The sequence below is a fragment of the Aquarana catesbeiana genome, linkage group LG05, assembly GCF_042186555.1.
Source record: "Aquarana catesbeiana isolate 2022-GZ linkage group LG05, ASM4218655v1, whole genome shotgun sequence".
NCBI classification, from domain to species: domain Eukaryota; kingdom Metazoa; phylum Chordata; class Amphibia; order Anura; family Ranidae; genus Aquarana; species Aquarana catesbeiana.
In genome coordinates this window covers 324093718-324106414 of record NC_133328.1, presented here as the reverse complement: position 1 = coordinate 324106414, position 12697 = coordinate 324093718, and the positions used below count along the sequence as shown (strand labels likewise).

Sequence of the window (12697 nt, the reverse complement as noted above, 5' to 3'; positions counted from 1 at the left end):
CCTTATTAAAAGTATAAAATCAAGATAGTGCTGCGCTGTAAAATAAACAATGTGCAAATATGCAAAATAGAGTGATAAAGTGCTCGGTGCTAGATACACTTAAAAGAGGCAATTCTTGTGGTAGATATACAATAAATATCCTTGAGTAATAAAGCAGATAAAATATATATATGACAAACGTATCACGTGCTAATCCTAGTCCACCTTAGATGGAAGCAGTGATTAAAATATATCCGTATGAATATATACACAAGATAATCCTTTTCATAGGTGAAAAACAATTGAACTAGATGTGTCTGTGAAAAGTCTTTGAAAGTATAAGGTGCAGAATGGATGGTGACTGTATATCTACAGTGTCAGCAAACAAAAATAAAGTGCTGGTGCTGGTGACCACTCTCTGGAATGGAGTGCTGGTGGCCGGTGACTTCCTGTCTTCTGTAATGTGTGGATGTCCCCTTACCTTACTGCTGGAGGCTTACTTCTGGAGGTGAGCTCGCCCACGTCACTTCTGGTGCCTCGTGTTCCCAAAACACGAGGCACCAGAAGTGACATGGGCGAGCTCGCTGCTCATTTTTATTTGCCTGTTTGAAACATTTTAATGCGAGTACCTTGCCTTTATTTTGCTGTTATCAAATAAAATCTTTTAAACTACTACAGTATCGAGCATCCCTCCTGTTCCTTACATCCTCCCATGCTCCTTCACGAGGCTTACTTGATCCAGACATACCTGGGACAAAAAGGGGACTCTGATTCCAGATAGAGACACACACCAGCAGAGCCAGAGATGCCAGATTGGGAGACTGCCAGGGGACATATTGGTTCCATAGAAAGATACACCCACATGCTGTTACCTTATAGCAGTAAGGTAAGGGGACATCCACACATTATGTTGCACAGGAGACAGGAAGTCACCAGCCACCAGCACTCCATCCCAGAGAGTGGTCACCAGCACCAGCACTTTATTTTTGTTTGCTGACACTGTAGATATACAGTCACCATCCATTCTGCACCTTATACTTTCAAAGACTTTTTAATGGACATATCCATTTCAATTGTTTTTCACCTATAAAAAGGATTATTTTGTGTATATATTCATACAGATTTATTTTAATCACTGTTTCCATCTAAAGAGGACTAGGATTAGCACGTGATACGTTTGTCATATATATATTTTATCTGCGTATACTGCAGTGCTGCTGCACCCTCCAGCTTCTGGACTGACATCTAGTTTCTCTATAATCGGCGTGTGATGTAAACAGTGCATGCTCCCCGACAGGAAGTGACGCAAAGACCGATACAGCAGTGATCATCTGTAATAAGACGGTGGAGCGTCTATTGTGAGAGGATATAGAAGAGAGGCTTTGCTGTCCCAGGCACAGAAAGGAGAATTAGTGTTGATGCTTGTTAGATTCTGTTGTGGGGTCAGAAGTGGAGGTGAGCAGGTTTTTCACCTATTGGTGGTGGTCAACGTATGTGTCACGAAACAGAAGACTTTCAAGTACATTGTTTGCACAGTGATGTTATTGGGTGATATTATTGGGACACAGTGATATTATTGTGACTGCTTCAAATGAATCTGCACAAGAACTTTATTACACATTTATGACATGTAAATGCATTTGTTATTTGTCATGGACACATGTATATTTTCAGTTGTGCTACACTTAATATTTGTTGTATTAGATTTTGCTTTTATGTGTTGTGAAATCACTTATATTGTGTTATAGATGCAACCACACTGTTTTAGTTAATAGCATAGTGTTTCAATTTTAGAAGCAATAATACAGGTTCATGTTTGTTGATTTAGGTTAGTGCCTATTATCACTATATATATTTTTTTGCATAACACCGGACAACATGTATTATCAGCAGGAGGTGAACAATTGGTGCCTCCATATTTCTCTCATGAGATATTACATCCCAAAGTAAACCCCAGAAAATAAAATATGATGTCCACCCTCTTCCCCCCTTTCCCAGAATATTCTGAATATAATACTTGTTTTGCCTTGGGGAAATATAATAGAAACAAAAATACTAATGATGATGAAATGTATGAGGTGGGACCCTCAGTAAATCACTTCTGGTCTAGGCAACGCACGCAGATACCCGGGAGCTTCCTGAATGATCAGATAGAACGGGTACATACAGATTGTATATTTTGTACTTTGCTTTTTGTGAAGCGAACATTTTTAACAATAAAACAGTACATTTTTATGCTATGAAAGGTTCCCTCTTCTCTCTTTTGTACATAAATTGAAACTTTTGATACTGGAGCCAATAGAGCACTGACCCACGAGAAGACGATTTCAGGCAACTGTCGGGAGGCACCACCTGGTCCCTGGGTTACCAAAAATTGAGGCTGACCTCCCTTGTTATATAACAAGAGGGTCAACACTATCCAGTGAATGCGGATCTTCAAGCACATGGTGACATAGCATTACCATAGAGCACTATTCTAGTGTTAAAGCACAAGCACTTATTTCACTATTCTAAGGATGGACTTTTACTATGGAATTGATGATTATTAATATGTTGAAATGAGCACTTATATTTATGTGAGACTGAGCACATTTTTATTTTTATTATTTGATTTCACACACATTTATTGTAGTAGTGATTAATTGTGTAAGCTCTGTCTAGCAAATATATTGTGTTATTTGTGATTAAGCATTATACCTTGAATATGTTGGGGGGAGCAGTTTTTTTTTGGCCAGCCTGTTGGGCTTTATAAATACATATATGCAGTGTGTGACAATTTCAGGTGATTATCAGAACAGAAGACATTAAGAGAAAATTAATGTTGCTTAACAGCAAATTGTATTTTTGAAGATATAAGGAGCTTCCCCTAATGTATTCCCAGAAGAAAAAGCTATCATCTATTATGCTGGAGTATTGCCTTCCTCCAACTCCAGTGAAAATTTACATACTCCATAGGCAGCACATAGAACTTCCATGAATTCTAAATATATCAACATCTTTTGGTGATAGTACAGCTACAATATATATAAATATTTGAATTTTAATAGCTGTTTTAAGCAGTTTGATTAATAATTTATATTTTATATTGTTCTTTAATATTGCATTATGTTCTATTTCCTACCATGCAATTTTCCACAGTGGTAATTTACAAATAAAGGTTGTACATATGTTTTGAGATTTCTAAGTATTGATCGACTTTGATTAGCAGAATTAGACAGGATCACTTTCTTCTGTTTCACAGTACCTGACACCCAAGAGGAGCTTTGGAGAGACTTTAAAACATTGGGGAAATGTAATGTCACTTCAGAATTATCAGACACCTGTTGTATGCATATTTGCTTTTTTCATTGGTACATTTAAGACTGATCATAATGCATTCTGTGCAGCTGAACAATGTTCCTCAGACGACGTTGCTGTTTTACACGAGCGCTTGGCATGAATATGAATTAAAAGAAAAAATATTTTTGTCACAGCATTGCATAATGTCTGCTATTGTTATTCACTGGGATATAGTTTTGGAATGCCTTATTTATGAATAAGAAAGATAAACACCAAAATATCAGCTCATAAGACAACCTTAACAGCTCTTGAATTATTCAGATAGACTGTTGTGAATATTCAGAGAGACTCTTGGTGAGTGAAGGATGCTTCATGAGTTCAGAATATTCTGATCTGGTCTACAAGGATATTGGAGATGCAGACTATTCCTAATGCATGTACTTAATGCATGTAAACTTGACCTATGGTGATCTGAAAACAAATCAGCATAGCTTACAAGAAAATAAAACAGGATGATAAAATATGAATGAAGCTCCTTACAGTTAGTCCTGAATTATAAAAAAGAACAACCCAGTTAGCATCACCGCTATAAATTTCATTGGATAATTATTCACAAAGATGTTAGGCTCCGCTATTGAATGTCTAGCAAAATTACGGTTGCAGACATGATATAGGGTCCACTTAATGACTCTGTCTGTCTGTGGAGATATGATTTTAAGAACTGTTAGTACTTTGTATCTTTGGTATATAGCAGCAGGCTATATGCAATGTATTAAAATGCTAATCGACAAATGTGATACTGAAAACCTTATGCTGTAAATCTAGATCAGTAGAAACATTTCTAAAAGGAGTTTCTGTTCAAAAGCTAAAAGCAGGCACTTACTTAAGACTCCATCTTTTAAGAGAGTTTTCTTGAGTATCCCCAAACCATATTTTAATAAACCTGATGCTTTGATGCCAGGTGGAAACTGTAATCAAGCCCATTTCCTAACTCCAATAGATGGTGCGTGAGATTCTTTGTATTTAAAAAAAAAGTCTAAAGCTATTAAAAATAAACCTAAACCAATAACTAAATTTTCATACAAATTTTAACATGTCAAAGTAGTGGTGTCTGTGTTCCCATTAGGGTCATTCGCCCTCTCTATTTGTCATGTGCACCGTTATCACTGGAATTGAAAGTAAAATAAATTTTTAGTTTGTCCCCAGAACAGTATTAGAAGGGAAAGCTTTCAATGGAGACACTACTTCTGGTAACCCTGGTGATAATCAGGGGTATCCTCACTTTGTAGGGATTTCTGCTCACTTCTTGTTTTGGCTATGGAACAGGAAGTGAAGGGAATTCTCTCCAATGTGACACAGATGGCAAAAAAAAGGTTACAAACCTCCTTTACTCTATCAAAAATGAAAAGCATTTTGCCTTTAGTTCTACTTTAATGTCATATCAAAAGTTTTTTTCAATCATTTTAAATAAAACCTGAATGATCATGCCTGTGTTTGAGTTTTGGCACTGGATGTTATAAGATGACAACTGTGCCCCAATTGTGCTAGATAGTTGTCACCATCAGAAAGCCAATGTATGGCAATAATGTACAGGCAATGCTGGAACAAGTGCATGTGGACAGAAAGTGACTGAAAGAGGCTAAAGGAGATCAGCAACAATGCAGTGTTTCATATACAGGAAAAAAAAAGTATTTTATGATATGGAGTGCTTTATCAAACTTGATGCCATCTAGTTAGATCCACCTTAAGAACAGCAGGATGCAGATCTCACTGCTAATTACAAGAAGAGTAAGAAGGATATGACAAAACCATATGTTTACTATTAGATCAAAGAGGAATCTTCTTGCATTGTACATTAATAAACACAAATTGAGTACTGTTTACTTATGTAGCTTTGTTTGCCTTACAGCTGCATTCAAATTCGGACAAAGGTGATGGATCAGTGAAGTATATATTAACTGGAGAAGGAGCGGGGACTATATTTGTCATTGATGACACAACAGGGGATATTCATGCAACAAAAAGTCTAGACCGGGAACAGAAATCACATTATGTTCTACATGCCCAAGCAATTGACAGAAGAACCAACAAGCCCCTTGAGCCAGAATCAGAGTTTATTATTAAAGTACAGGATATCAATGACAATGCACCAGAATTTCCTGATGGACCCTATATCGTCACAGTTCCAGAGATGTCTGACATTGGTAGGTATTGTATTATTATAATTTCTTTCTTTCTTAAAACTGAACAGATCTAGTTGTGGATTATCAGTACCTAGAAAAAAAATATAGCTCTAAACAGTCTATCTGGTGGCTAGCAGTCATTGTCTGGATACCTCAACTGTAAATCAAAGAAATATTTTAAATTAATATAGTAATGTTTATTGGAGTCTTTGTAACGATACTCTAAAGATGTTTTCTTTATATCATTACTATAGTTTCATCACCTACTTTACAGTTTTCTAAAGTGCTTTTATTATTATTACTGTATATATATTCTCTTAGCAGAAATACAGCAAAATACTTTTTCTCTCTTCCTACAATTTTTGTATTAGAAACTTTGTACCTCATTTTGATCTGCTGGTAAAAGAGACAGATTTTTCTGCCAAACATCATAAAATCTAGCCTACATTTTTTCTTTAATAACACATGCCATCAAACATAGTAATAGTCACATTATTATTTCAGGATTGTAATTCATCTTCTATGCAATCTAAATAGATTAAGTTTTATTCAGTGCCATTTGTAGACTACATTGTTTGAAATGCATAGTGGAGTACAGTGTTTGAAATGCATAGTATGCTGCCATCACCAATAATGATTGCTATGGCCATCCAGACAGTATAAATTCAACACTTTGATGAATATAATTTGCATATTTATTTGACAGCAGAAATTCCATGAACAGCAGGTTATAATCCTTCATGTTATCTTGAGTTTAGATTTGTACTGCTGGAAATATATATGTGTTAGAAATTCAGGTTACTATTTGTTTAGTGTGGTTGGTTTGCTTAAGAAGTGCTTTTTTTCATTTGGCCAAGTGAACCTGTGATCAGTCTAAACACCTACCATCGTGTGCAGAAGAACAGTAAAAAAGTAATTTTCTTTGCACATGATTGGATAATTGATGTTGATGCAGCTTTATTGAGCTAAAAGAAAATGTACTCCTTTAACCACTTCAGCTCCGGAAGATTTGGCTGCTCAATGACCAGGTGATTTTTTGCGATGCGGCACTGCGTCGCTTTAACTGACAAAGACATGCGACGTTGCATCCAAACAAAATTGATGTCCTTTTTTTTCCCACAAATAGAGCTTTCTTTTGGTGGTATGTTATTATCTCTGCGGTTTTTATTTTTTGCACTATAAACCGAAAAAGAATGACAGTTTTTTAGAAAGACACAATATTTTGTACTTTTTGCTATAATAAATATCCCCAATTTTTTTTTTTTAAAAAGCTAATTTCTTTCTCAGTTTAGGCTGATATGTATTCTTCTACATATTTTTGGTAATAAAAATCACAATAGGCGTATATTGATTGGTTTGTGCAAAAATTATAGCATCTACAAAATAGGGGAAAGATTTATGGCAATTTTATTAATATTTTTTTTTTACTAGTAATGGCAGTGATCAGCAATTTTTATCAGGACTGCAACATTATGGCGGACAGATTGAACACTTTTGGCACATTTTTGGGACCATTGGCATTTATACAGCAATCAGTGCTATAAAAATGCATTGATTACTGTGTAAATGTCACTGGTAGGGAAGGGGTTAACACTAGGGGGCCATCGAGGGGTTTATTGTGTGTCCTATGGAGTGATTCTAACTGGGGGTGGGGGGATGGGACTGCCTGAGTGAGGAGAGCGATCTGTTGTTCATACTTTGTATGAACAACAGATCGCTCTCCTCACCCCTGACAGCACGGAGATCTGTCTGTTTACATTGACAGATCTACATCCTGTCTCTGTGTAGAGCGATCGCGGGTGCCTGGCGGTCATCATGACCACTGTGTATGCGCATTGGCTCTGGCGTCGCGCCCCCTAGTGGTCAAAAAGCGAACTGACGTAAGGTATTGTCATTTCACCCAGGGGGACCAACCTGCCGCAGTACAACTGCGGCGGCGGGTCGGGAAGGGGTTAATAGCCCATCCTGGTGTTATATATATACACTGTACACAGTTTGTTATATGTATATACACAATTCAGAAGCAGTCTTTGCACACAAGACTGGGAAAATACAGTCCAGGTGCATGGTTGGAGAATATTTAAAGCCAAAGAAAAGAGGCATGCATAGTGTACACATATCTTTATTTTGCAGTGTAAGAATGTAATACCATTATTGCAAACATACATAAACCTAGAAGATCAAAGTATAGATATAGAGAATATATTGTGCATATCCTTTAATTTAAAGATAGACTTCTAAAAGTATTTTTAGATGGGAAATAATTAATGTTTGAAAAGTCTATACATTTATTGTTTTTTTTTTTTTTTAAAGGAACGACAATGTATCTGGCCATTCATAATGCTGGGGTTGTATCAGGGTTAGGAAGGACTTTTGTAATAGACTTTAACAACCTTTACAAGTCATCTAAAGAAAAAAATATTTCTTGGTTCCCAGTTCATCCTTAAGCTGTATTTTTTAAAAAAACAAAAATGTCAATGGTCCAGTACTCCTTATACATTCAAAATCCCAATGTAAATAGTTATAAAAATGAACAAAGATGTGTAAGTATCATACAATTAAATTATACATTGTATAGAAGCACAGTTATTCAAGCATAGCCTAATGCCCCGTACACATGATCGGACTTTCCGACAACAAAACCGTGGATTTTTGTTCGAAGGATGTTGGCTCCAACTTGTCTTGCATACACATGTTCACACAAATGTTGGCCAACAATTAAGAACTTAGTTACGTACAAGACGTACGTGATATCTCCATTACAAACAAGACTGAGCGCTTCTGGCTCGTACTTGATTTTGAGCATGCATGGACTTTTGTCCGACGGGCTTGTGTACACATGATCGGAAAGTCCGACAACAAACATTTGTTTGCGGAAAATTTGAGAATCTGCTGGCTAACATTTGTTGGTAGAAAGTCTGACAACAAATGTTCGATGGAGCATACACACGGTCGGACTTTCTGCCAACAAGCTCACATCCAACATTTGTTGTCGGAAAATCCGATCGTGTGTACAGGGCATAAGATTAACTGTGTGTCATAGAATTCAGCTGCATATTATCCATGTATGATTACCATTCATGTATAGTAAATGTGATATTCTCGTCTATTGTCAGACAGTTTTTATCAATAAAATGTGTACTTTTTATTATACTTCTCTATGCATCTTTCTGGTTTCCAACCTATGCCTATAAAGTCCCAGGGGGCAGTTCCTTTGTTTTTCTCACTGCAGTAGAAAAGGGCCCATTAAACTTGTGTTGTCATGTATATACAACCGACTCAAAATGAATGGGCTTATCCCATTGTACATTCATGCTTGATATAATACATGTTAATGTGTGTGTGTGTGTGTGTGTGTGTGTGTGGTAATGCAACACAAAAGTGTGAATCCTTTTTGAAGAAAAATAAACCAAGAGGGCAGATTGTATACATGGGCAGATTATATTCACTCTCTTCTAATTTGTTTTTTTTTAAGTATGTGTTGATATATGGTGTTTTTTTTTTTTGACTGGTACCTAAAATATTTGTTTTTGATAGACTTTTAAGCTTTGCCCTGTTTTAAGTGTCATATTTTATGCATTGCATGCTACATAGTTTTTGTGGTTTGTACAATGAAATGAGTGTTTGCTGTTTTTCTATATTGTCTATATTCTGAATATTTTAACTAAAGCCTAGATACAGAAACTAGTGGCCTGGCCCCTCTTCCTTGTCCCCAGTCATTATATTAGGGATCATAGATATTACACAGTATCTACAGATCTGCCTTATGTCCTATATTGTTTAAGCCATTCAACAAACTGACACACGTTTCTAGAGCATAGATATAAACTTTGTACAATGATGTGTAGATGAATGTGTGACCTACCATCAGGGATTAAATTTTTTTTTTTTTCATAGTTTATGACAATTTAAAGAGCATATGCAAAATTATATTAAAAGGTATATTTGAATATTGCTTCTTACAAGATGAAAGGTATGTTGCCTGAAAATAGAGGGATACCTCTAGTTCAAACTCTGCAGACCAAAAATCTGGTATTGAGAGGTTAAATAATAAATAACAAAAATGCAGATCTGTCATGTGGAAAAAATGCCCCCATTTCAAATCCTTGAATTTAGAATCAGGTGTTCCAAATTAGGTGCCAATGATTAGAACCTGCTCAGGGAGTATGCAGGTAAAATATGTCTTATTTAAACCTTAGTTGTTTACGGTCTGGCATGCTTTTTACTGTAGATATGTGTGGTGCCATCATGCCAAGATCAAAATAGCTTTCTTGGGCCATAAAAAAAAAGGCCGTGGATGCCTATGAGTCAGGCAGGGGATTTAAATATTATTTGAAAACACTCATTCCACTTTAGGAAAAAACAATCTAAAAGGGGTGGAGCTATGACATATAGCCATGGCCAAAAGTTTTGAAAATGACACAAATAATAATTTTAACAAAGTGTTTTTATAGCTTTTCATCAGATGGCACAATGGTATACTGAAGTACAATTACAAGCATTTCATAAGTGTCAAAGACTTTTATTGACAATTACAATAAGTTTATGCAAAGAGTCAATATTTGCAGTATTAACCCTTCTTTTTCAAGACCTTTGCAATTTGCCCTGGCATGCTGTCAATCAACTTCTGGGCCACATCCTGACTGATGGCAGCCCATTTTTGCATAATCAATGCTTGAAGTTTGTCAGAATTTTTTTTTTTTTTTTACCCATCTCTTGAGGACTGACCACAAGTTCTCAATGGGATTAAGTTCTGGGGAGTTTCCTGGCGATGGACCCGAATTTCTGTTTTGTTCCCCAAAGCCACTTAGTTATCACTTTTGCCTTATGGCAAGGTGCTTCATCATGCTGGAAAAGGCATTTTTTGTCACCAAACTGTTCTTGGATGGTTGGAAGAAGTTGCTTTCGGGGGATGTTTTTGTACCATTCTTTATTCAAGGCTGTGTCTCAAAATTGTGAGGGAGTCCACTCCTTTGGCTGAGAAGCAATCCCACACATAAATGTTCTCAGGATGCTTTACTGTTGGCATGACAGAGGACTGATGGTAGCGCTCACCTTTTCTTCTCCAGACAAGGTTTTTTCTGGATGCCCCAAACAATCTGAAAGAGGATTCATCAGAGAAAATGACTTTACCCCTGTCCTCAACAGTCCAATTTCTGTACTTTTTGCAGAATATCAGTGTGTCTGTGATGTTTTTTCTGGAGAGAAGTGGTCTTCTTTGCTACCTAGCTGGACACTGGGCCATCCTCCAAAAGCCTTTGCCTCACTGTGCATGCAGATGCACTCACACCTGCCTGCTGCCATTCCTGAGCAAGCTTTGCACTGGTGGTGCCCCGATCCTGCAGCTGAATCAACTGTAGGAGGCGGCCCTGGCGCTTGCTGGACTTTCTTGGGCACCCTGAAGCCTTCTTCACAAATGCAATGGAAATTTTTTTTATGGAATTAAGTTCATTTTCATGGCAAAGAGGGACTTTACAATTAATTGCAATTCATCTGATCAACAAAAGAACACCGCTCTAGGCAGACATCTTATGATGCATCCAACCTGCTAATGGAAACCGATGCTGGTTCTGGTACAAAGACATCAGACAGGATCAATGAAAAGCTGACATGTTTCACACCACTATGGGGTGCTTAGTCATAGCTATGATTAAGCACCCCATAGTAGTCTGAAATATGTCAGCTTTTCAGTGATCCTGTGCCTCTGATGTCTTTGTACAAAAAGAATTTTTAAACCGTCTTCAATAAAGGTGCCAACAGAGTGCGGCTGTCCAGTCTTTTCTTCGATTCAATTCATCTGCTCACTTTTCATAAGATTCTGAAGTATATGCAAACTGGCCATCATAAAAACTTAGGCAGCAGATTTTGTAAAGAATGTATATTTGTGTCATTCTCAAAACTATTGGCCACAGTTGTACGTAGGCATGCACACATGTGCATTGGCCGGCTGCTATCTTGGTTTTGGATATTAATACATACAGCACTGGCATTGTTTGCTGTGAATGTAAGTGCAAAATATTTTTAATAAAGGGTTTTGTTAATGATCTTACACTATTGAGAGTATTTTTGTGTCCTTTCTCTGCATACATTTGGGGGACAGATATTGGGAGGATATTTGCGAGAACATCCGGTTTTGCCATGTACTTTCCTGAGGTTTGGGGAGCTGAATTTCTCCAGCTAATAGTCCATCTTTCTCTCTGTCTGAACTCCTCCTGGTCTTGCCTTATAAAATTCTGTGGGAGTCTCGGATGATATGCCCATAATGCCCACTCTGGATAAGGGGTTCATTTTTTCTGGTAAGAGACTTGATGTTCATAGCAGTGTGGTATGAGGATTCTCCTACATGAGTTCTGGAGGGGATTTACATTGTGTTGGAGCACTTTATGGAGTTGTTTGATCTTTTAATATATATTATTTCAGGACTGTTTTTTGGCACTTCAGCACTTTCAGTTTTCATCTGTATATCGATTTGCACAATTGTGGAGTGATTGCACATTAGCACTTTTTGTAAAATTAAATTACTTATAAAATCACAATGATTCTTTACTAATTGATTTATTGAATTTGCACTAATATATGTTCCGCACTTTATTTGAAGCGGATGTAAAGTCAGAAGGCTTTATCCTAATGCAAAAATGGAAGGATAAAGACAAGTTACTCTATTTCAGATGTCTTGGTTTGTTATTATTTTATTTCTGTGAATGACACTGGACCAAAATTTTAATTCAGAACAGGCATACAACTTGTTCTGTCCTGGCAAAACATTTATCAGCATGACCTGTCAGTTAAGTTGCATGTATTTGCTAATGATGATAATACATTTTAGAGCCTGAACATATTGAGCCAAGAATGTCCTTCACTGTGTACAGCTTGTTGGAAATTAAATTGAACTATATTTTGATTCTGAAACTTTAGAATGTCATATTACAGTCATAGAACATTATTTGTATACATGGAAATGTGAATAATCACTCATTTAAATTTTTACTCCCTAAAATATTATGTGGATCAAAGTGTTTGCGGTACCTAACATATATCTACTGTAGTGACTAGCCTCTGATGATACACAGAGATGGAAAAAAATCGCCCTAGACAAGTTGTACCTGTTTGTGCTGTGAAACATATATCTACTGTAGTGACTGGCCTCTGATTGTACCTGTTTGTTTGCAGCCCTTTCTTGTACAGCCTTCTAAACACAAAGAACAAATGCTTTTTCTCAGCTCAAAAGGCAGGGGGCAGGGTTTTGATGTCACACA

The 12697-nt window shown here is 36.7% G+C and overlaps 1 protein-coding gene across 1 annotated transcript in view; it reads left to right on the top strand.

The window, feature by feature from the left end:
* Positions 1-12697, top strand: part of CDH18 (cadherin 18) — a 1382204-nt gene that overhangs the window by 599351 nt on the left and 770156 nt on the right. Inside the window, exon 3 of the mRNA XM_073630863.1 lies at positions 5168-5462. Coding sequence (XP_073486964.1) covers positions 5168-5462 — 295 coding nt within the window. The remainder of the gene's footprint in view (positions 1-5167; positions 5463-12697) is intronic.